The 25,694-nt window shown below is 40.5% G+C and overlaps 1 protein-coding gene across 1 annotated transcript in view; it reads right to left on the reverse strand.

Moving 5' to 3' along the window:
• The window catches only part of LOC135920845 (uncharacterized), a 74,512-nt gene extending 73,521 nt beyond the window's left edge, over nucleotides 1–991 (reverse strand). The window contains exon 1 of the mRNA XM_070529670.1: nucleotides 213–991. Within this exon, the coding sequence (XP_070385771.1) occupies nucleotides 213–980 (768 nt within the window). The 5' untranslated portion in view covers nucleotides 981–991. The remainder of the gene's footprint in view (nucleotides 1–212) is intronic.
• Nucleotides 992–25,694: the final 24,703 nt, after the last annotated feature.

The following is a 25,694-nucleotide window of genomic DNA, read 5'->3' on the forward strand; positions in this document are numbered from 1 at the left end:
GTCAGTGCGGTCATTATGTCACTGGATGTTTGCGTTTCGCTTGCACGGGTGCTTGGACCTGGGTTTAACTCGACGTCTCCGGACAGTATTAGTAGTTGATGAAGGACACGTGCACAATCGAAAGCAATATAAATACAACAATGTGGGCTCGGCAGCACAACAAGGGCCATATAACGAGTACGTCGGCCATACAATGAATACTGATAATTTACCTGCAGAACGAAAAGGCGTCGCAGGTAAGCGGCTGTTGTCATGGCTGTCGTGCCACCGAGCCCATAGAATGCCGCGCTGCACGGTGTCACACTTATATAGTCCTGGGTGAAAGGCGACGTTATCTGGTGGCTTGATAACGGTAGAACCAGGGGGCGCAGTTGTAAGAGCCAAGGTGGTGGCTCGTGAAACGGATCTTCGGGTGGCGATGTAGCAGTCCCTCGTGGTGTCGGTGGGGTGCGCTTCGTCCGGTGTGGCAAATCAAGGTCATTTGCTGCGTCTGGCCAAGCCGGGAGCCAAGAGACCTCCGGGATGCCGCCAGCGCATCCGTTGTCGCGTGGTCGAGGGCTACACCAGAGCAGAACCTGCAGAACGAAAAGGCGTCGCAGGTAAGCGGCTGTTGTCATGGCTGTCGTGCCACCGAGCCCATAGAATGCCGCGCTGCACGGTGTCACACTTATATAGTCCTGGGTGAAAGGCGACGTTATCTGGTGGCTTGATAACGGTAGAACCAGGGGGCGCAGTTGTAAGAGCCAAGGTGGTGGCTCGTGAAACGGATCTTCGGGTGGCGATGTAGCAGTCCCTCGTGGTGTCGGTGGGGTGCGCTTCGTCCGGTGTGGCAAATCAAGGTCATTTGCTGCGTCTGGCCAAGCCGGGAGCCAAGAGACCTCCGGGATGCCGCCAGCGCATCCGTTGTCGCGTGGTCGAGGGCTACACCAGAGCAGAACCTGCAGAACGAAAAGGCGTCGCAGGTAAGCGGCTGTTGTCATGGCTGTCGTGCCACCGAGCCCAGTGTGAGCCCAGTGTTTCTTTCAGTGTGAAACAAAGTGTGGCTGCCGCTGCTTTCAACGAGTGGTCAAACTCACTGCGTTATATTACTTCGATTGAAATTTCCTAATCTCGTGCAACTCTGCTACATTTGTAATCTTTAGTCTCGTTTCTTTTTTTATAAACGGCGTGTTCGCTTGTTACTGTTGGCCCATAATTTCTAACAAAAACCGAATAATTAAGGAACCACGCATATTGCATTACTTATAGGAGATGTCAGTAGCCATGTAGGTCTTTCTTTCAGTGTGAAACAAAGTGTGGCCGCCGCTGCTTTCAACGAGTGGTCAAACTCACTGCGTTATATTACTTCGATTGAAATTTCCTAATCTCGTGCAACTCTGCTACATTTGTAATCTTTAGTGTCGTTTCTTTTTTTATAAACGGCGTGTTCGCTTGTTACTGTTGGCCCATAATTTCTAACAAAAACCGAATAATTAAGGAACCACGCATATTGCATTACTTATAGGAGATGTCAGTAGCCATGTAGGTCTTTCTTTCAGTGTGAATCAAAGTGTGGCTGCCACTGCTTTCAACGAGTGGTCAAACTCAGTGCGTTATATTACTTCGATTGAAATTTCTTAATCTCGTGCAACTCTGATACATTTGTAATCTTTAGTGTCGTTTCTTTTTTTATAAACGGCGTGTTCGCTTGTTACTGTTGGCCCATAATTTCTAACCAAAACCGAATAATTAAGGAACCACGCATATTGCATTATTTGTAGCAGATGTCAGTAGCCATGTAGGTCTTTCTTTCATTGTGAAACAAAGTGTGGCCGCCGCTGCTTTCAACGAGTGGTCAAACTCGCTGCGTTATAATACTTCGATTGAAATTTCCTAATCTCGTGCAACTCTGCTGCCTTTGCAATCTTTAGTGTCGTTTCTTTTTTTATAAACGGCGTGTTGGCTTCTTACTGGCCCATAATTTCTATCAAAAAGCGAATAATTAGGGATCCATGCATACTGCATTACTTATAGGAGATGCCAGTAGCCATGTAGGTCTTTCTTTCAGTGTGAATCAAAGTGTGGCCCCCACTGCTTTCAACGAGTGGTAAAACTCACTGCGTTATATTACTTCGATTGAAATTTCCTAATCTCGTGCAACTCTGCTGCCTTTGCAATCTTTAGTGTCGTTTCTTTTTTTATAAACGGCGTGTTCGCTTGTTACTGTTGGCCCATAATTTTTATCAAAAGGTGAATAATTAAGGAACCACGCATATTGCATTACTTATAGGAGATGCCAGTAGCCATGTAGGTATTTCTTTCAGTGTGAATCAAAGTGTGGCTGCCACTGCTTTCAACGAGTGGTCAAACTCACTGCGTTATATTACTTCGATTGAAATTTCCTAATCTCGTGCAACTCTGCTGCCTTTGCAATCTTTAGTGTCGTTTCTTTTTTTATAAACGGCGTGTTCGCTTGTTACTGTTGGCCCATAATTTTTATCAAAAGGTGAATAATTAAGGAACCACGCATATTGCATTACTTATAGGAGATGCCAGTAGCCATGTAGGTATTTCTTTCAGTGTGAATCAAAGTGTGGCTGCCACTGCTTTCAACGAGTGGTCAAACTCACTGCGTTATATTACTTCGATTGAAATTTCCTAAACTCGTGCAACTCTGCTACATTTGTAATCTTTAGTGTCGTTTCTTTTTTTATAAACGGCGTGTTCGCTTGTTACTGTTGGCCCATAATTTCTAACAAAAACCGAATAATTAAGGAACCACGCATATTGCATTATTTGTAGCAGATGTCAGTAGCCATGTAGGTCTTTCTTTCATTGTGAAACAAAGTGTGGCCGCCGCTGCTTTCAACGAGTGGTCAAACTCACTGCGTTATATTACTTCGATTGAAATTTCCTAATCTCGCGCAACTCTGCTACATTTGTAATCTTTAGTGTCGTTTCTTTTTTTATAAACGGCGTGTTCGCTTGTTACTGTTGGCCCATAATTTCTGTCAAAAAGCGAATACTTAGGGAGCCACGCATATTGCATTACTTATAGGAGATGCCAGTAGCCATGTAGGTATTTCTTTCAGTGTGAATCAAAGTGTGGCCGCCACTGCTTTCAACGAGTGGTCAAACTCGCTGCGTTATAATACTTCTATTGAAATTTCCTAATCTCGTGCAACTCTGCTACCTTTGCAATCTTTAGTGTCGTTTCTTTTTTTATAAACGGCGTGTTCGCTTGTTACTGTTGGCCCATAATTTCTAACAAAAACCGAATAATTAAGGAACCACGCATATTGCATTACTTATAGGAGATGTCAGTAGCCATGTAGGTCTTTCTTTCTGTGTGAAACAAAGTGTGGCCGCCGCTGCTTTCAACGAGTGGTCAAACTCGCTGCGTTATAATACTTCTATTGAAATTTCCTAATCTCGTGCAACTCTGCTACCTTTGCAATCTTTAGTGTCGTTTCTTTTTTTATAAACGGCGTGTTCGCTTGTTACTGTTGGCCCAAAATTTCTATCAATGAGTGAATAAATAAGGAACCGCACTTATTGCATTATTTGTAGCAGATGTCAGTAGCCATGTAGGTCTTTCTTTCAGTGTGAAACAAAGTGTGACCGCCGCTGCTTTCAACGAGTGGTCAAACTCGCTGCGTTATAATACTACTATTGAAATTTCCTAATCTCGTGCAACTCTGCTACCTTTGCAATCTTTAGTGTCGTTTCTTTTTTTATAAACGGCGTGTTCGCTTGTTACTGTTGGCCCATAATTTCTATCAAAGAGTGAATAAATAAGGAACCGCACTTATTGCATTATTTGTAGCAGATGCCAGTAGCCATGTAGGTATTTCTTTCAGTGTGAAACAAAGTGTGGCTGCCACTGCTTTCAACGAGTGGTCAAACTCGCTGCGTTATAATACTTCTATTGAAATTTCCTAATCTCGCGCAACTCTGCTACATTTGTAATCTTTAGTGTCGTTTCTTTTTTTATAAACGGCGTGTTCGCTTGTTACTGTTGGCCCATAATTTCTATCAAAAAGCGAATAATTAGGGAGCCACGCATATTGCATTACTTATAGGAGATGCCTGTAGCCATGTAGGTATTTCTTTCAGTGTGAATCAAAGTGTGGCTGCCACTGCTTTCAACGAGTGGTCAAACTCACTGCGTTATATTACTTCGATTGAAATTTCCTAATCTCGTGCAACTCTGCTACATTTGTAATCTTTAGTGTCGTTTCTTTTTTTATAAACGGCGTGTTCGCTTGTTACTGTTGGCCCATAATTTCTAACAAAAACCGAATAATTAAGGAACCACGCATATTGCATTACTTATAGGAGATGTCAGTAGCCATGTAGGTCTTTCTTTCAGTGTGAAACAAAGTGTGGCCGCCGCTGCTTTCAACGAGTGGTCAAACTCGCTGCGTTATAATACTTCTTTTGAAATTTCCTAATCTCGTGCAACTCTGCTACCTTTGCAATCTTTAGTGCCGTTTCTTTTTTTATAAACGGCGTGTTCGCTTGTTACTGTTGGCCCAAAATTTCTAACAAAAACCGAATAATTAAGGAACCACGCATATTGCATTACTTATAGGAGATGTCAGAAGCCATGTAGGTCTTTCTTTCAGTGTGAAACAAAGTGTGGCTGCCACTGCTTTCAACGAGTGGTCAAACTCACTGCGTTATATTACTTCGATTGAAATTTCCTAATCTCGTGCAACTCTGCTGCCTTTGCAATCTTTAGTGTCGTTTCTTTTTTTATAAACGGCGTGTTCGCTTGTTACTGTTGGCCCATAATTTTTATCAAAAGGTGAATAATTAAGGAACCACGCATATTGCATTACTTATAGGAGATGCCAGTAGCCATGTAGGTATTTCTTTCAGTGTGAATCAAAGTGTGGCTGCCACTGCTTTCAACGAGTGGTCAAACTCACTGCGTTATATTACTTCGATTGAAATTTCCTAAACTCGTGCAACTCTGCTACATTTGTAATCTTTAGTGTCGTTTCTTTTTTTATAAACGGCGTGTTCGCTTGTTACTGTTGGCCCATAATTTCTAACAAAAACCGAATAATTAAGGAACCACGCATATTGCATTATTTGTAGCAGATGTCAGTAGCCATGTAGGTCTTTCTTTCATTGTGAAACAAAGTGTGGCCGCCGCTGCTTTCAACGAGTGGTCAAACTCACTGCGTTATATTACTTCGATTGAAATTTCCTAATCTCGCGCAACTCTGCTACATTTGTAATCTTTAGTGTCGTTTCTTTTTTTATAAACGGCGTGTTCGCTTGTTACTGTTGGCCCATAATTTCTGTCAAAAAGCGAATAATTAGGGAGCCACGCATATTGCATTACTTATAGGAGATGCCAGTAGCCATGTAGGTATTTCTTTCAGTGTGAATCAAAGTGTGGCCGCCACTGCTTTCAACGAGTGGTCAAACTCGCTGCGTTATAATACTTCTATTGAAATTTCCTAATCTCGTGCAACTCTGCTACCTTTGCAATCTTTAGTGTCGTTTCTTTTTTTTATAAACGGCGTGTTCGCTTGTTACTCTTGGCCCATAATTTCTAACAAAAACCGAATAATTAAGGAACCACGCATATTGCATTACTTATAGGAGATGTCAGTAGCCATGTAGGTATTTCTTTCAGTGTGAAACAAAGTGTGGCCGCCGCTGCTTTCAACGAGTGGTCAAACTCGCTGCGTTATATTACTTCGATTGAAATTTCCTAATCTCGTGCAACTCTGCTGCCTTTGCAATCTTTAGTGTCGTTTCTTTTTTTATAAACGGCGTGTTCGCTTGTTACTGTTGGCCCAAAATTTCTATCAATGAGTGAATAAATAAGGAACCGCACTTATTGCATTATTTGTAGCAGATGTCAGTAGCCATGTAGGTCTTTCTTTCAGTGTGAAACAAAGTGTGACCGCCGCTGCTTTCAACGAGTGGTCAAACTCGCTGCGTAATAATACTACTATTGAAATTTCCTAATCTCGTGCAACTCTGCTACCTTTGCAATCTTTAGTGTCGTTTCTTTTTTTATAAACGGCGTGTTCGCTTGTTACTGTTGGCCCATAATTTCTATCAAAGAGTGAATAAATAAGGAACCGCACTTATTGCATTATTTGTAGCAGATGCCAGTAGCCATGTAGGTATTTCTTTCAGTGTGAAACAAAGTGTGGCTGCCACTGCTTTCAACGAGTGGTCAAACTCGCTGCGTTATAATACTTCTATTGAAATTTCCTAATCTCGCGCAACTCTGCTACATTTGTAATCTTTAGTGTCGTTTCTTTTTTTATAAACGGCGTGTTCGCTTGTTACTGTTGGCCCATAATTTCTATCAAAAAGCGAATAATTAGGGAGCCACGCATATTGCATTACTTATAGGAGATGCCTGTAGCCATGTAGGTATTTCTTTCAGTGTGAATCAAAGTGTGGCTGCCACTGCTTTCAACGAGTGGTCAAACTCACTGCGTTATATTACTTCGATTGAAATTTCCTAATCTCGTGCAACTCTGCTACATTTGTAATCTTTAGTGTCGTTTCTTTTTTTATAAACGGCGTGTTCGCTTGTTACTGTTGGCCCATAATTTCTAACAAAAACCGAATAATTAAGGAACCACGCATATTGCATTACTTATAGGAGATGTCAGTAGCCATGTAGGTCTTTCTTTCAGTGTGAAACAAAGTGTGGCCGCCGCTGCTTTCAACGAGTGGTCAAACTCGCTGCGTTATAATACTTCTTTTGAAATTTCCTAATCTCGTGCAACTCTGCTACCTTTGCAATCTTTAGTGCCGTTTCTTTTTTTATAAACGGCGTGTTCGCTTGTTACTGTTGGCCCAAAATTTCTAACAAAAACCGAATAATTAAGGAACCACGCATATTGCATTACTTATAGGAGATGTCAGAAGCCATGTAGGTCTTTCTTTCAGTGTGAAACAAAGTGTGGCCGCCGCTGCTTTCAACGAGTGGTCAAACTCACTGCGTTATATTACTTCGATTGAAATTTCCTAATCTCGTGCAACTCTGCTACATTTGTAATCTTTAGTCTCGTTTCTTTTTTTATAAACGGCGTGTTCGCTTGTTACTGTTGGCCCATAATTTCTATCAAAAAGCGAATAATTAGGGAGCCACGCATATTGCATTACTTATAGGAGATGCCAGTAGCCATGTAGGTATTTCTTTCAGTGTGAATCAAAGTGTGGCTGCCACTGCTTTCAACGAGTGGTCAAACTCACTGCGTTATATTACTTCGATTGAAATTTCCTAATCTCGTGCAACTCTGCTACATTTGTAATCTTTAGTCTCGTTTCTTTTTTTATAAACGGCGTGTTCGCTTGTTACTGTTGGCCCATAATTTCTATCAAAAAGCGAATAATTAGGGAGCCACGCATATTGCATTACTTATAGGAGATGTCAGTAGCCATGTAGGTATTTCTTTCAGTGTGAATCAAAGTGTGGCTGCCACTGCTTTCAACGAGTGGTCAAACTCACTGCGTTATATTACTTCGATTGAAATTTCCTAATCTCGTGCAACTCTGCTGCCTTTGCAATCTTTAGTGTCGTTTCTTTTTTTATAAACGGCGTGTTCGCTTGTTACTGTTGGCCCATAATTTCTAACAAAAACCGAATAATTAAGGAACCACGCATATTGCATTACTTATAGGAGATGTCAGTAGCCATGTAGGTCTTTCTTTCTGTGTGAAACAAAGTGTGGCCGCCGCTGCTTTCAACGAGTGGTCAAACTCGCTGCGTTATAATACTTCTATTGAAATTTCCTAATCTCGTGCAACTCTGCTACCTTTGCAATCTTTAGTGTCGTTTCTTTTTTTATAAACGGCGTGTTCGCTTGTTACTCTTGGCCCATAATTTCTAACAAAAACCGAATAATTAAGGAACCACGCATATTGCATTACTTATAGGAGATGTCAGTAGCCATGTAGGTCTTTCTTTCTGTGTGAAACAAAGTGTGGCCGCCGCTGCTTTCAACGAGTGGTCAAACTCACTGCGTTATATTACTTCGATTGAAATTTCCTAATCTCGCGCAACTCTGCTACATTTGTAACCTTTAGTGTCGTTTCTTTTTTTATAAACGGCGTGTTCGCTTGTTACTGTTGGCCCATAATTTCTAACAAAAACCGAATAATTAGGGAGCCAAGCATATTGCATTACTTATAGGAGATGCCTGTAGCCATGTAGGTATTTCTTTCAGTGTGAAACAAAGTGTGGCCGCCGCTGCTTTCAACGAGTGGTCAAACTCACTGCGTTATAATACTCCTATTGAAATTTCCTAATCTCGTGCAACTCTGCTACCTTTGCAATCTTTAGTGTCGTTTCTTTTTTTATAAACGGCGTGTTCGCTTGTTACTGTTGGCCCATAATTTCTAACAAAAACCGAATAATTAAGGAACCACGCATATTGCATTACTTATAGGAGATGTCAGTAGCCATGTAGGTCTTTCTTTCTGTGTGAAACAAAGTGTGGCCGCCGCTGCTTTCAACGAGTGGTCAAACTCGCTGCGTTATAATACTTCTATTGAAATTTCCTAATCTCGTGCAACTCTGCTACCTTTGCAATCTTTAGTGTCGTTTCTTTTTTTATAAACGGCGTGTTGGCTTGTTACTCTTGGCCCATAATTTCTAACAAAAACCGCATAATTAAGGAACCACGCATATTGCATTACTTATAGGAGATGTCAGTAGCCATGTAGGTCTTTCTTTCTGTGTGAAACAAAGTGTGGCCGCCGCTGCTTTCAACGAGTGGTCAAACTCACTGCGTTATATTACTTCGATTGAAATTTCCTAATCTCGTGCAACTCTGCTACCTTTGCAATCTTTAGTGTCGTTTCTTTTTTTATAAACGGCGTGTTCGCTTGTTACTGTTGGCCCATAATTTCTAACAAAAACCGAATAATTAGGGAGCCACGCATATTGCATTACTTATAGGAGATGCCTGTAGCCATGTAGGTATTTCTTTCAGTGTGAAACAAAGTGTGACCGCCGCTGCTTTCAACGAGTGGTCAAACTCGCTGCGTTATAATACTTCTATTGAAATTTCCTAATCTCGTGCAACTCTGCTACCTTTGCAATCTTTAGTGTCGTTTCTTTTTTTATAAACGGCGTGTTCGCTTGTTACTGTTGGCCCATAATTTCTATCAAAGAGTGAATAAATAAGGAACCGCACTTATTGCATTATTTGTAGCAGATGCCAGTAGCCATGTAGGTATTTCTTTCAGTGTGAAACAAAGTGTGACCGCCGCTGCTTTCAACGAGTGGTCAAACTCACTGCGTTATATTACTTCGATTGAAATTTCCTAATCTCGTGCAACTCTGCTACATTTGTAATCTTTAGTCTCGTTTCTTTTTTTATAAACGGCGTGTTCGCTTGTTACTGTTGGCCCATAATTTCTATCAAAAAGCGAATAATTAGGGAGCCACGCATATTGCATTACTTATAGGAGATGCCAGTAGCCATGTAGGTATTTCTTTCAGTGTGAATCAAAGTGTGGCTGCCACTGCTTTCAACGAGTGGTCAAACTCACTGCGTTATAATACTTCTACTGAAATTTCCTAATCTCGTGCAACTCTGCTACCTTTGCAATCTTTAGTGTCGTTTCTTTTTTTATAAACGGCGTGTTCGCTTGTTACTGTTGGCCCAAAATTTCTAACAAAAACCGAATAATTAAGGAACCACGCATATTGCATTACTTATAGGAGATGTCAGAAGCCATGTAGGTCTTTCTTTCAGTGTGAAACAAAGTGTGGCCGCCGCTGCTTTCAACGAGTGGTCAAACTCACTGCGTTATATTACTTCGATTGAAATTTCCTAATCTCGTGCAACTCTGCTACATTTGTAATCTTTAGTCTCGTTTCTTTTTTTATAAACGGCGTGTTCGCTTGTTACTGTTGGCCCATAATTTCTATCAAAAAGCGAATAATTAGGGAGCCACGCATATTGCATTAATTATAGGAGATGCCAGTAGCCATGTAGGTATTTCTTTCAGTGTGAATCAAAGTGTGGCTGCCACTGCTTTCAACGAGTGGTCAAACTCACTGCGTTATATTACTTCGATTGAAATTTCCTAATCTCGTGCAACTCTGCTACATTTGTAATCTTTAGTGTCGTTTCTTTTTTTATAAACGGCGTGTTCGCTTGTTACTGTTGGCCCATAATTTCTAACAAAAACCGAATAATTAAGGAACCACGCATATTGCATTATTTGTAGCAGATGTCAGTAGCCATGTAGGTCTTTCTTTCATTGTGAAACAAAGTGTGGCCGCCGCTGCTTTCAACGAGTGGTCAAACTCACTGCGTTATATTACTTCGATTGAAATTTCCTAATCTCGTGCAACTCTGCTGCCTTTGCAATCTTTAGTGTCGTTTCTTTTTTTATAAACGGCGTGTTCGCTTGTTACTGTTGTCATATAATTTCTATCAAAAAGCGAATAATTAGGGAGCCACGCATATTGCATTACTTATAGGAGATGCCAGTAGCCATGTAGGTATTTCTTTCAGTGTGAATCAAAGTGTGGCTGCCACTGCTTTCAACGAGTGGTCAAACTCACTGCGTTATATTACTTCGATTGAAATTTTCTAATCTCGTGCAACTCTGCTACATTTGTGATCTTTAGTGTCGTTTCTGTTTTTATAAACGGCGTGTTCGCTTGTTACTGTTGGCCCAAAATTTCTATCAAAGAGTGAATAAATAAGGAACCGCACTTATTGCATTATTTGTAGCAGATGTCAGTAGCCATGTAGGTCTTTCTTTCAGTGTGAAACAAAGTGTGACCGCCGCTTCTTTCAACGAGTGGTCAAACTCGCTGCGTTAAAATACTTCTATTGAAATTTCCTAATCTCGTGCAACTCTGCTACCTTTGCAATCTTTAGTGTCGTTTCTTTTTTTATAAACGGCGTGTTCGCTTGTTACTGTTGGCCCATAATTTCTATCAAAGAGTGAATAAATGAGGAACCCCACTTATTGCATTATTTGTAGCAGATGTCAGTAGCCATGTAGGTCTTTCTTTCAGTGTGAAACAAAGGGTGGCCACCGCTGCTTTCAACGAGTGGTCAAACTCGCTGCGTTATAATACTTCGATTGAAATTTCCTAATCTCGTGCAACTCTGCTACCTTTGCAATCTTTAGTTTAGTTTCTTTTTTTATAAACGGCGTGTTCGCTTGTTACTGTTGGCCCATTATTTCTATCAAAAAGCGAATAATTAGGGAGCCACGCATATTGCATTACTTATAGGAGATGCCAGTAGCCATGTAGGTATTTCTTTCAGTGTGAAACAAAGTGTGGCCGCCGCTGCTTTCAACGAGTCGTCAAACTCACTGCGTTATATTACTTCGATTGAAATTTCCTAATCTCGTGCAACTCTGCTACCTTTGCAATCTTTAGTGTCGTTTCTTTTTTTATAAACGGCGTGTTCGCTTGTTACTGTTGGCCCATAATTTCTAACAAAAACCGAATAATTAAGGAACCACGCATATTGCATTACTTATAGGAGATGTCAGTAGCCAAGTAGGTCTTTCTTTCAGTGTGAAACAAAGTGTGGCCGCCGCTGCTTTCAACGAGTGGTCAAACTCGCTGCGTTATAATACTTCGATTGAAATTTCCTAATCTCGTGCAACTCTGCTACCTTTGCAATCTTTAGTGTCGTTTCTTTTTTTATAAACGGCATGTTCGCTTGTTACTGTTGGCCCATAATTTCTAACAAAAACCGAATAATTAAGGAACCGCACTTATTGCATTATTTATAGCAGATGTCAGTAGCCATGTAGGTCTTTCTTTCAGTGTGAAACAAAGGGTGGCCGCCGCTGCTTTCAACGAGTGGTCAAACTCGCTGCGTTATAATACTTCGATTGAAATTTCCTAATCTCGTGCAACTCTGCTACCTTTGCAATCTTTAGTTTCGTTTCTTTTTTTATAAACGGCGTGTTCGCTTGTTACTGTTGGCCCATTATTTCTATCAACAAGCGAATAATTAGGCAGCCACGCATATTGCATTACTTATAGGAGATGCCAGTAGCCATGTAGGTATTTCTTTCAGTGTGAATCAAAGTGTGGCTGCCACTGCTTTCAACGAGTGGTCAAACTCGCTGCATTATAATACTTCTATTGAAATTTCCTAATCTCGTGCAACTCTGCTACCTTTGCAATCTTTAGTGTCGTTTCTTTTTTTATAAACGGCGTGTTCGCTTGTTACTGTTGGCCCAAAATTTCTAACAAAAACCGAATAATTAAGGAACCACGCATATTGCATTATTTGTAGCAGATGTCAGTAGCCATGTAGGTCTTTCTTTCAGTGTGAAACAAAGTGTGGCCGCCGCTGCTTTCAACGAGTGGTCAAACTCGCTGCGTTATAATACTTCGATTGAAATTTCCTAATCTCGTGCAACTCTGCTACCTTTGCAATCTTTAGTGTCGTTTCTTTTTTTATAAACGGCATGTTCGCTTGTTACTGTTGGCCCATAATTTCTATCAAAGAGTGAATAAATAAGGAACCGCACTTATTGCATTATTTGTAGCAGATGTCAGTAGCCATGTAGGTCTTTCTTCCAGTGTGAAACAAAGGGTGGCCGCCGCTGCTTTCAACGAGTGGTCAAACTCGCTGCGTTATAATACTTCGATTGAAATTTCCTAATCTCGTGCAACTCTGCTACCTTTGCAATCTTTAGTGTCGTTTCTTTTTTTATAAACCGAGTGTTCGCTTGTTACTGTTGGCCCATAATTTCTAACAAAAACCGAATAATTAAGGAACGGCGCATATTGCATTATTTATAGGAGATGCCAGTAGCCATGTAGGTCTTTCTTCGAGTGTGAAACAAAGTGTGGCCGCCGCTGGTTTCAACGAGTGGTCAAAGTCGCTGCGTTATAATACTAGTATTGAAATTTCCTAATCTCGTGCAACTCTGCTACCTTTGCAATCTTTAGTGTCGTTTCTTTTTTTATAAACGACGTTTTCGTTTGTTACTGTTGGCCCATAATTTCTAACAAAAACCGAATAATTAAGGAACCACGCATATTGCATTATTTGTAGCAGATGTCAGTAGCCATGTAGGTCTTTCTTTCAGTGTGAAACAAAGGGTGGCCGCCGCTGCTTTCAACGAGTGGTCAAACTCGCTGCGTTATAATACTTCGATTGAAATTTCCTAATCTCGTGCAACTCTGCTACCTTTGCAATCTTTAGTGTCGTTTCTTTTTTTATAAACGGCGTTTTCGCTTGTTACTGTTGGCCCATAATTTCTAACAAAAACCGAATAATTAAGGAACCACGCATATTGCATTATTTGTAGCAGATGTCAGTAGCCATGTAGGTCTTTCTTTCAGTGTGAAACAAAGGGTGGCCGCCGCTGCTTTCAAGGAGTGGTCAAACTCGCTGCGTTATAATACTTCGATTGAAATTTCCTAATCTCGTGCAACTCTGCTACCTTTGCAATTTTAGTGTCGTTTCTTTTTTTATAAACGGCGTTTTCGCTTGTTACTGTTGGCCCATAATTTCTAACAAAAACCGAATAATTAAGGAACCGCGCATATTGCATTATTTGTAGCAGATGCCAGTAGCCATCTAGGTCTTTCTTTCAGTGTGAAACAAAGGGTGGCCGCCGCTGCTTTCAACGAGTGGTCAAAGTCGCTGCGTTATAATACTAGTATTGAAATTTCCTAATCTCGTGCAACTCTGCCACCTTTGCACTCTTTAGTGTCGTTTCTTTTTTTATAAACGGCGTGTTCGCTTGTTACTGTTGGCCCATAATTTCTAACAAAAACCGAATAATTAAGGAACGGCGCATATTGCATTATTTATAGGAGATGCCAGTAGCCATGTAGGTCTTTCTTCGAGTGTGAAACAATGTGTGGCCGCCGCTGGTTTCAACGAGTGGTCAAAGTCGCTGCGTTATAATACTAGTATTGAAATTTCCTAATCTCGTGCAACTCTGCCACCTTTGCACTCTTTAGTGTCGTTTCTTTTTTTATAAACGGCGTGTTCGCTTGTTACTGTTGGCCCAAAATTTCTAACAAAAACCGAATAATTAAGGAACCACGCATATTGCATTATTTGTAGCAGATGTCAGTAGCCATGTAGGTCTTTCTTTCAGTGTGAAACAAAGGGTGGCCGCCGCTGCTTTCAACGAGTGGTCAAACTCGCTGCGTTATAATACTTCGATTGAAATTTCCTAATCTCGTGCAACTCTGCTACCTTTGCAATCTTTAGTGTCGTTTCTTTTTTTATAAATGGCATGTTCGCTTGTTACTGTTGGCCCATAATTTCTATCAAAGAGTGAATAAATAAGGAACCGCACTTATTGGATTATTTGTAGCAGATGTCAGTAGCCATGTAGGTCTTTCTTTCAGTGTGAAACAAAGGGTGGCCGCCGCTGCTTTCAACGAGTGGTCAAACTCGCTGCGTTATAATACTTCGATTGAAATTTCCTAATCTCGTGCAACTCTGCTACCTTTGCAATCTTTAGTGTCGTTTCTTTTTTTATAAACGGAGTGTTCGCTTGTTACTGTTGGCCCATAATTTCTAACAAAAACCGAATAATTAAGGAACGGCGCATATTGCATTATTTATAGGAGATGCCAGTAGCCATGTAGGTCTTTCTTCGAGTGTGAAACAAAGTGTGGCCGCCGCTGGTTTCAACGAGTGGTCAAAGTCGCTGCGTTATAATACTTCGATTGAAATTTCCTAATCTCGTGCAACTCTGCTACCTTTGCAATTTTAGTGTCGTTTCTTTTTTTATAAACGGAGTGTTCGCTTGTTACTGTTGGCCCATAATTTCTAACAAAAACCGAATAATTAAGGAACCACGCATATTGCATTATTTGTAGCAGATGTCAGTAGCCATGTAGGTCTTTCTTCGAGTGTGAAACAAAGGGTGGCCGCCGCTGCTTTCAACGAGTGGTCAAACTCGCTGCGTTATAATACTTCGATTGAAATTTCCTAATCTCGTGCAACTCTGCTACCTTTGCAATCTTTAGTGTCGTTTCTTTTTTTATAAACGGAGTGTTCGCTTGTTACTGTTGGCCCATAATTTCTAACAAAAACCGAATAATTGAGGAACGGCGCATATTGCATTATTTATAGGAGATGCCAGTAGCCATGTAGGTCTTTCTTCGAGTGTGAAACAAAGTGTGGCCGCCGCTGCTTTCAACGAGTGGTCAAAGTCGCTGCGTTATAATACTTCGATTGAAATTTCCTAATCTCGTGCAACTCTGCTACCTTTGCAATTTTATTGCCGTTTCTTTTTTTATAAACGGAGTGTTCGCTTGTTACTGTTGGCCCATAATTTCTAACAAAAACCGAATAATTAAGGAACCACGCATATTGCATTATTTGTAGAAGATGTCAGTAGCCATGTAGGTCTTTCTTCGAGTGTGAAACAAAGGGTGGCCGCCGCTGCTTTCAACGAGTGGTCAAACTCGCTGCGTTATAATACTTCGATTGAAATTTCCTAATCTCGTGCAACTCTGCTACCTTTGCAATCTTTAGTGTCGTTTCTTTTTTTATAAACGGAGTGTTCGCTTGTTACTGTTGGCCCATAATTTGTAGCAAAAAGTGAATATTTAGGGACCGCACATATTGCATTATTTATAGGAGATGCCAGTAGCCATGTAGGTCTTTCTTCGAGTGTGAAACAAAGGGTGGCCGCCGCTGCTTTCAACGAGTGGTCAAACTCGCTGCGTTATAATACTTCGATTGAAATTTCCTAATCTCGTGCAACTCTGCTACCTTTGCAATCTTTAGTGTCGTTTCTTTTTTTATAAACGGAGTGTTCGCTTGTTACTGTTGGCCCATAATTTCTAACAAAAACCGAATAATTAAGGAACGGCGCATATTGCATTATTTATAGGAGATGCCAGTAGCCATGTAGGTCTTTCTTCGAGTGTGAAACAAAGTGTGGCCGCCGCTGGTTTCAACGAGTGGTCAAAGTCGCTGCGTTATAATACTAGTATTGAAATTTCCTAATCTCGTGCAACTCTGCTACCTTTGCAATCTTTAGTGTCGTTTCTTTTTTTATAAACGACGTTTTCGCTTGTTACTGTTGGCCCATAATTTCTAACAAAAACCGAATAATTAAGGAACCACGCATATTGCATTATTTGTAGCAGATGCCAGTAGCCATCTAGGTCTTTCTTTCAGTGTGAAACAAAGGGTGGCCGCCGCTGCTTTCAACGAGTGGTCAAACTCGCTGCGTTTTAATACTTCGATTGAAATTTCCTAATCTCGTGCAACTCTGCTACCTTTGCAATCTTTAGTGTCGTTTCTTTTTTTATAAACGGAGTGTTCGCTTGTTACTGTTGGCCCATAATTTCTAACAAAAACCGAATAATTAAGGAACGGCGCATATTGCATTATTTATAGGAGATGCCAGTAGCCATGTAGGTCTTTCTTCGAGTGTGAAACAAAGGGTGGCCGCCGCTGCTTTCAACGAGTGGTCAAACTCGCTGCGTTATAATACTTCGATTGAAATTTCCTAATCTCGTGCAACTCTGCTACCTTTGCAATCTTTAGTGTCGTTTCTTTTTTTATAAACGGCGTTTTCGCTTGTTACTGTTGGCCCATAATTTCTAACAAAAACCGAATAATTAAGGAACCACGCATTTTGCATTATTTGTAGCAGATGTCAGTAGCCATGTAGGTCTTTCTTTCAGTGTGAAACAAAGGGTGGCCGCCGCTGCTTTCAAGGAGTGGTCAAACTCGCTGTGTTATAATACTTCGATTGAAATTTCCTAATCTCGTGCAACTCTGCTACCTTTGCAATCTTTAGTGTCGTTTCTTTTTTTATAAACGGCATGTTCGCTTGTTACTGTTGGCCCATAATTTCTATCAAAGAGTGAATAAATAAGGAACCGCACTTATTGCATTATTTGTAGCAGATGTCAGTAGCCATGTAGGTCTTTCTTTCAGTGTGAAACAAAGGGTGGCCGCCGCTGCTTTCAACGAGTGGTCAAACTTGCTGCGTTATAATACTTCGATTGAAATTTCCTAATCTCGTGCAACTCTGCTACCTTTGCAATCTTTAGTGTCGTTTCTTTTTTTATAAACGGAGTGTTCGCTTGTTACTGTTGGCCTTAATTTCTAACAAAAACCGAATAATTAAGGAACGGCGCATATTGCATTATTTATAGGAGATGCCAGTAGCCATGTAGGTCTTTCTTCGAGTGTGAAACAAAGTGTGGCCGCCGCTGGTTTCAACGAGTGGTCAAAGTCACTGCGTTATAATACTAGTATTGAAATTTCCTAATCTCTTGCAACTCTGCTACCTTTGCAATCTTTAGTGTCGTTTCTTTTTTTATAAACGGAGTGTTCGCTTGTTACTGTTGGCCCATAATTTCTAACAAAAACCGAATAATTAAGGAACGGCGCATATTGCATTATTTATAGGAGATGCCAGTAGCCATGTAGGTCTTTCTTCGAGTGTGAAACAAAGTGTGGCCGCCACTGCTTTCAACGAGTGGTCAAACTCGCTGCGTTATAATACTTCGATTGAAATTTCCTAATCTCGTGCAACTCTGCTACCTTTGCAATTTTAGTGTCGTTTCTTTTTTTATAAACGGAGTGTTCGCTTGTTACTGTTGGCCCATAATTTCTAACAAAAACCGAATAATTAAGGAACCACGCATATTGCATTATTTGTAGCAGATGTCAGTAGCCATGTAGGTCTTTCTTCGAGTGTGAAACAAAGGGTGGCCGCCGCTGCTTTCAACGAGTGGTCAAACTCGCTGCGTTATAATACTTCGATTGAAATTTCCTAATCTCGTGCAACTCTGCTACCTTTGCAATCTTTAGTGTCGTTTCTTTTTTTATAAACGGAGTGTTCGTTTGTTACTGTTGGCCCATAATTTCTAACAAAAACCGAATAATTAAGGAACGGCGCATATTGCATTATTTATAGGAGATGCCAGTAGCCATGTAGGTCTTTCTTCGAGTGTGAAACAAAGTGTGGCCGCCGCTGGTTTCAACGAGTGGTCAAAGTCGCTGCGTTATAATACTTCGATTGAAATTTCCTAATCTCGTGCAACTCTGCTACCTTTGCAATTTTAGTGTCGTTTCTTTTTTTATAAACGGAGTGTTCGCTTGTTACTGTTGGCCCATAATTTCTAACAAAAACCGAATAATTAAGGAACCACGCATATTGCATTATTTGTAGCAGATGTCAGTAGCCATGTAGGTCTTTCTTCGAGTGTGAAACAAAGGGTGGCCGCCGCTGCTTTCAACGAGTGGTCAAACTCGCTGCGTTATAATACTTCGATTGAAATTTCCTAATCTCGTCCAACTCTGCTACCTTTGCAATCTTTAGTGTCGTTTCTTTTTTTATAAACGGAGTGTTCGCTTGTTACTGTTGGCCCATAATTTCTAACAAAAACCGAATAATTAAGGAACGGCGCATATTGCATTATTTATAGGAGATGCCAGTAGCCTTGTAGGTCTTTCTTCGAGTGTGAAACAAAGTGTGGCCGCCGCTGGTTTCAACGAGTGGCCAAAGTCGCTGCGTTATAATACTAGTATTGAAATTTCCTAATCTCGTGCAACTCTGCTACCTTTGCAATCTTTAGTGTCGTTTCTTTTTTTATAAACGACGTTTTCGCTTGTTACTGTTGGCCCATAATTTCTAACAAAAACCGAATAATTAAGGAACCACGCATATTGCATTATTTGTAGCAGATGCCAGTAGCCATCTAGGTCTTTCTTTCAGTGTGAAACAAAGGGTGGCCGCCGCTGCTTTCAACGAGTGGTCAAACTCGCTGCGTTAATACTTCGATTGAAATTTCGTAATCTCGTGCAACTCTGCTACCTTTGCAATCTTTAGTGTCGTTTCTTTTTTTATAAACGGAGTGTTCGCTTGTTACTGTTGGCCCATAATTTCTAACAAAAACCGAATAATTAAGGAACGGCGCATATTGCATTATTTATAGGAGATGCCAGTAGCCATGTAGGTCTTTCTTCGAGTGTGAAACAAAGGGTGGCCGCCGCTGCTTTCAACGAGTGGTCAAACTCGCTGCGTTATAATACTTCGATTGAAATTTCCTAATCTCGTGCAACTCTGCTACCTTTGCAATCTTTAGTGTCGTTTCTTTTTTTATAAACGGCGTTTTCGCTTGTTACTGTTGGCCCATAATTTCTAACAAAAACCGAATAATTAAGGAACCACGCATTTTGCATTATTTGTAGCAGATGTCAGTAGCCATGTAGGTCTTTCTTTCAGTGTGAAACAAAGGGTGGCCGCCGCTGCTTTCAAGGAGTGGTCAAACTCGCTGTGTTATAATACTTCGATTGAAATTTCCTAATCTCGTGCAACTCTGCTACCTTTGCAATCTTTAGTGTCGTTTCTTTTTTTATAAACGGCATGTTCGCTTGTTACTGTTGGCCCATAATTTCTATCAAAGAGTGAATAAATAAGGAACCGCACTTATTGCATTATTTGTAGCAGATGTCAGTAGCCATGTAGGTCTTTCTTTCAGTGTGAAACAAAGGGTGGCCGCCGCTGCTTTCAACGAGTGGTCAAACTCGCTGCGTTATAATACTTCGATTGAAATTTCCTAATCTCGTGCAACTCTGCTACCTTTGCAATCTTTAGTGTCGTTTCTTTTTTTATTAACGGAGTGTTCGCTTGTTACTGTTGGCCTTAATTTCTAACAAAAACCGAATAATTAAGGAACGGCGCATATTGCATTATTTATAGGAGATGCCAGTAGCCATGTAGGTCTTTCTTCGAGTGTGAAACAAAGTGTGGCCGCCGCTGGTTTCAACGAGTGGTCAAAGTCACTGCGTTATAATACTAGTATTGAAATTTCCTAATCTCTTGCAACTCTGCTACCTTTGCAATCTTTAGTGTCGTTTCTTTTTTTATAAACGACGTTTTCGCTTGTTACTGTTGGCCCATAATTTCTAACAAAAACCGAATAATTAAGGAACCACGCATATTGCATTATTTGTAGCAGATGTCAGTAGCCATGTAGGTCTTTCTTTCATTGTGAAACAAAGTGTGGCCGCCGCTGCTTTCAACGAGTGGTCAAACTCACTGCGTTATATTACTTCGATTGAAATTTCCTAATCTCGTGCAACTCTGCTGCCTTTGCAATCTTTAGTGTCGTTTCTTTTTTTATAAACGGCGTGTTCGCTTGTTACTGTTGTCATATAATTTCTATCAAAAAGCGAATAATTAGGGAGCCACGCATATTGCATTACTTATAGGAGATGCCAGTAGCCATGTAGGTATTTCTTTCAGTGTGAATCAAAGTGTGGCTGCCACTGCTTTCAACGAGTGGTCAAACTCACTGCGTTATATTACTTCCATTGAAATTTTCTAATCTCGTGCAACTCTGCTACATTTGTGATCTTTAGTGTCGTTTCTTTTTTTATAAACGGCGTGTTCGCTTGTTACTGTTGGCCCAAAATTTCTATCAAAGAGTGAATAAATAAGGAACCGCACTTATTGCATTATTTGTAGCAGATGTCAGTAGCCATGTAGGTCTTTCTTTCAGTGTGAAACAAAGTGTGACCGCCGCTTCTTTCAACGAGTGGTCAAACTCGCTGCGTTAAAATACTTCTATTGAAATTTCCTAATCTGGTGCAACTCTGCTACCTTTGCAATCTTTAGTGTCGTTTCTTTTTTTATAAACGGAGTGTTCGCTTGTTACTGTTGGCCCATAATTTGTAGCAAAAAGTGAATATTTAGGGACCGCACATATTGCATTATTTATAGGAGATGCCAGTAGCCATGTAGGTCTTTCTTCGAGTGTGAAACAAAGGGTGGCCGCCGCTGCTTTCAACGAGTGGTCAAACTCGCTGCGTTATATTACTTCGATTGAAATTTCCTAATCTCGCGCAACTCTGCTACATTTGTAATCTTTAGTGTCGTTTCTTTTTTTATAAACGGCGTGTTCGCTTGTTACTGTTGGCCCATAATTTCTAACAAAAACCGAATAATTAGGGAGCCACGCATATTGCATTACTTATAGGAGATGCCTGTAGCCATGTAGGTATTTCTTTCAGTGTGAAACAAAGTGTGGCCGCCGCTGCTTTCAACGAGTGGTCAAACTCACTGCGTTATAATACTTCTATTGAAATTTCCTAATCTCGTGCAACTCTGCTACCTTTGCAATCTTTAGTGTCGTTTCTTTTTTTATAAACGGCGTGTTCGCTTGTTACTGTTGGCCCATAATTTCTAACAAAAACCGAATAATTAAGGAACCACGCATATTGCATTACTTATAGGAGATGTCAGTGGCCATGTAGGTCTTTCTTTCTGTGTGAAACAAAGTGTGGCCGCCGCTGCTTTTAACGAGTGGTCAAACTCGCTGCGTTATAATACTTCTATTGAAATTTCCTAATCTCGTGCAACTCTGCTACCTTTGCAATCTTTAGTGTCGTTTCTTTTTTTATAAACGGCGTGTTGGGTTGTTACTCTTGGCCCATAATTTCTAACAAAAACCGAATAATTAAGGAACCACGCATATTGCATTACTTATAGGAGATGTCAGTAGCCATGTAGGTCTTTCTTTCTGTGTGAAACAAAGTGTGGCCGCCGCTGCTTTCAACGAGTGGTCAAACTCACTGCGTTATATTACTTCGATTGAAATTTCCTAATCTCGTGCAACTCTGCTACCTTTGCAATCTTTAGTGTCGTTTCTTTTTTTATAAACGGCGTGTTCGCTTGTTACTGTTGGCCCATAATTTCTAACAAAAACCGAATAATTAGGGAGCCACGCATATTGCATTACTTATAGGAGATGCCTGTAGCCATGTAGGTATTTCTTTCAGTGTGAAACAAAGTGTGACCGCCGCTGCTTTCAACGAGTGGTCAAACTCGCTGCGTTATAATACTTCTATTGAAATTTCCTAATCTCGTGCAACTCTGCTACCTTTGCAATCTTTAGTGTCGTTTCTTTTTTTATAAACGGCGTGTTCGCTTGTTACTGTTGGCCCATAATTTCTATCAAAGAGTGAATAAATAAGGAACCGCACTTATTGCATTATTTGTAGCAGATGCCAGTAGCCATGTAGGTATTTCTTTCAGTGTGAAACAAAGTGTGACCGCCGCTGCTTTCAACGAGTGGTCAAACTCACTGCGTTATATTACTTCGATTGAAATTTCCTAATCTCGTGCAACTCTGCTACATTTGTAATCTTTAGTCTCGTTTCTTTTTTTATAAACGGCGTGTTCGCTTGTTACTGTTGGCCCATAATTTCTATCAAAAAGCGAATAATTAGGGAGCCACGCATATTGCATTACTTATAGGAGATGCCAGTAGCCATGTAGGTATTTCTTTCAGTGTGAATCAAAGTGTGGCTGCCACTGCTTTCAACGAGTGGTCAAACTCACTGCGTTATAATACTTCTACTGAAATTTCCTAATCTCGTGCAACTCTGCTACCTTTGCAATCTTTAGTGTCGTTTCTTTTTTTATAAACGGCGTGTTCGCTTGTTACTGTTGGCCCAAAATTTCTAACAAAAACCGAATAATTAAGGAACCACGCATATTGCATTACTTATAGGAGATGTCAGTAGCCATGTAGGTATTTCTTTCAGTGTGAATCAAAGTGTGGCTGCCACTGCTTTCAACGAGTGGTCAAACTCACTGCGTTATATTACTTCGATTGAAATTTCCTAATCTCGTGCAACTCTGCTACCTTTGCAATCTTTAGTTTCGTTTCTTTTTTTATAAACGGCGTGTTCGCTTGTTACTGTTGGCCCATTATTTCTATCAAAAAGCGAATAATTAGGGAGCCACGCATATTGCATTACTTATAGGAGATGCCAGTAGCCATGTAGGTATTTCTTTCAGTGTGAAACAAAGTGTGGCCGCCGCTGCTTTCAACGAGTCGTCAAACTCACTGCGTTATATTACTTCGATTGAAATTTCCTAATCTCGTGCAACTCTGCTACCTTTGCAATCTTTAGTGTCGTTTCTTTTTTTATAAACGGCGTGTTCGCTTGTTACTGTTGGCCCATAATTTCTAACAAAAACCGAATAATTAAGGAACCACGCATATTGCATTACTTATAGGAGATGTCAGTAGCCATGTAGGTCTTTCTTTCAGTGTGAAACAAAGTGTGGCCGCCGCTGCTTTCAACGAGTGGTCAAACTCGCTGCGTTATAATACTTCGATTGAAATTTCCTAATCTCGTGCAACTCTGCTACCTTTGCAATCTTTAGTGTCGTTTCTTTTTTTATAAACGGCATGTTCGCTTGTTACTGTTGGCCCATAATTTCTAACAAAAACCGAATAATTAAGGAACCGCACTTATTGCATTATTTATAGCAGATGTCAGTAGCCATGTAGGTCTTTCTTTCAGTGTGAAACAAAGGGTGGCCGCCGCTGCTTTCAACGAGTGGTCAAACTCGCTGCGTTATAATACTTCGATTGAAATTTCCTAATCTCGTGCAACTCTGCTACCTTTGCAATCTTTAGTTTCGTTTCTTTTTTTATAAACGGCGTGTTCGCTTGTTACTGTTGGCCCATTATTTCTATCAAAAAGCGAATAATTAGGGAGCCACGCATATTGCATTACTTATAGGAGATGCCAGTAGCCATGTAGGTATTTCTTTCAGTGTGAATCAAAGTGTGGCTGCCACTGCTTTCAACGAGTGGTCAAACTCACTGCGTTATATTACTTCCATTGAAATTTTCTAATCTCGTGCAACTCTGCTACATTTGTGATCTTTAGTGTCGTTTCTTTTTTTATAAACGGCGTGTTCGCTTGTTACTGTTGGCCCAAAATTTCTATCAAAGAGTGAATAAATAAGGAACCGCACTTATTGCATTATTTGTAGCAGATGTCAGTAGCCATGTAGGTCTTTCTTTCAGTGTGAAACAAAGTGTGACCGCCGCTTCTTTCAACGAGTGGTCAAACTCGCTGCGTTAAAATACTTCTATTGAAATTTCCTAATCTGGTGCAACTCTGCTACCTTTGCAATCTTTAGTGTCGTTTCTTTTTTTATAAACGGAGTGTTCGCTTGTTACTGTTGGCCCATAATTTGTAGCAAAAAGTGAATATTTAGGGACCGCACATATTGCATTATTTATAGGAGATGCCAGTAGCCATGTAGGTCTTTCTTCGAGTGTGAAACAAAGGGTGGCCGCCGCTGCTTTCAACGAGTGGTCAAACTCGCTGCGTTATATTACTTCGATTGAAATTTCCTAATCTCGCGCAACTCTGCTACATTTGTAATCTTTAGTGTCGTTTCTTTTTTTATAAACGGCGTGTTCGCTTGTTACTGTTGGCCCATAATTTCTAACAAAAACCGAATAATTAGGGAGCCACGCATATTGCATTACTTATAGGAGATGCCTGTAGCCATGTAGGTATTTCTTTCAGTGTGAAACAAAGTGTGGCCGCCGCTGCTTTCAACGAGTGGTCAAACTCACTGCGTTATAATACTTCTATTGAAATTTCCTAATCTCGTGCAACTCTGCTACCTTTGCAATCTTTAGTGTCGTTTCTTTTTTTATAAACGGCGTGTTCGCTTGTTACTGTTGGCCCATAATTTCTAACAAAAACCGAATAATTAAGGAACCACGCATATTGCATTACTTATAGGAGATGTCAGTGGCCATGTAGGTCTTTCTTTCTGTGTGAAACAAAGTGTGGCCGCCGCTGCTGTTAACGAGTGGTCAAACTCGCTGCGTTATAATACTTCTATTGAAATTTCCTAATCTCGTGCAACTCTGCTACCTTTGCAATCTTTAGTGTCGTTTCTTTTTTTATAAACGGCGTGTTGGGTTGTTACTCTTGGCCCATAATTTCTAACAAAAACCGAATAATTAAGGAACCACGCATATTGCATTACTTATAGGAGATGTCAGTAGCCATGTAGGTCTTTCTTTCTGTGTGAAACAAAGTGTGGCCGCCGCTGCTTTCAACGAGTGGTCAAACTCACTGCGTTATATTACTTCGATTGAAATTTCCTAATCTCGTGCAACTCTGCTACCTTTGCAATCTTTAGTGTCGTTTCTTTTTTTATAAACGGCGTGTTCGCTTGTTACTGTTGGCCCATAATTTCTAACAAAAACCGAATAATTAGGGAGCCACGCATATTGCATTACTTATAGGAGATGCCTGTAGCCATGTAGGTATTTCTTTCAGTGTGAAACAAAGTGTGACCGCCGCTGCTTTCAACGAGTGGTCAAACTCGCTGCGTTATAATACTTCTATTGAAATTTCCTAATCTCGTGCAACTCTGCTACCTTTGCAATCTTTAGTGTCGTTTCTTTTTTTATAAACGGCGTGTTCGCTTGTTACTGTTGGCCCATAATTTCTATCAAAGAGTGAATAAATAAGGAACCGCACTTATTGCATTATTTGTAGCAGATGCCAGTAGCCATGTAGGTATTTCTTTCAGTGTGAAACAAAGTGTGACCGCCGCTGCTTTCAACGAGTGGTCAAACTCACTGCGTTATATTACTTCGATTGAAATTTCCTAATCTCGTGCAACTCTGCTACATTTGTAATCTTTAGTCTCGTTTCTTTTTTTATAAACGGCGTGTTCGCTTGTTACTGTTGGCCCATAATTTCTATCAAAAAGCGAATAATTAGGGAGCCACGCATATTGCATTACTTATAGGAGATGCCAGTAGCCATGTAGGTATTTCTTTCAGTGTGAATCAAAGTGTGGCTGCCACTGCTTTCAACGAGTGGTCAAACTCACTGCGTTATAATACTTCTACTGAAATTTCCTAATCTCGTGCAACTCTGCTACCTTTG

Source organism: Dermacentor albipictus, unplaced genomic scaffold (genome assembly GCF_038994185.2).
Source record: "Dermacentor albipictus isolate Rhodes 1998 colony unplaced genomic scaffold, USDA_Dalb.pri_finalv2 scaffold_27, whole genome shotgun sequence".
NCBI lineage: Eukaryota > Metazoa > Arthropoda > Arachnida > Ixodida > Ixodidae > Dermacentor > Dermacentor albipictus.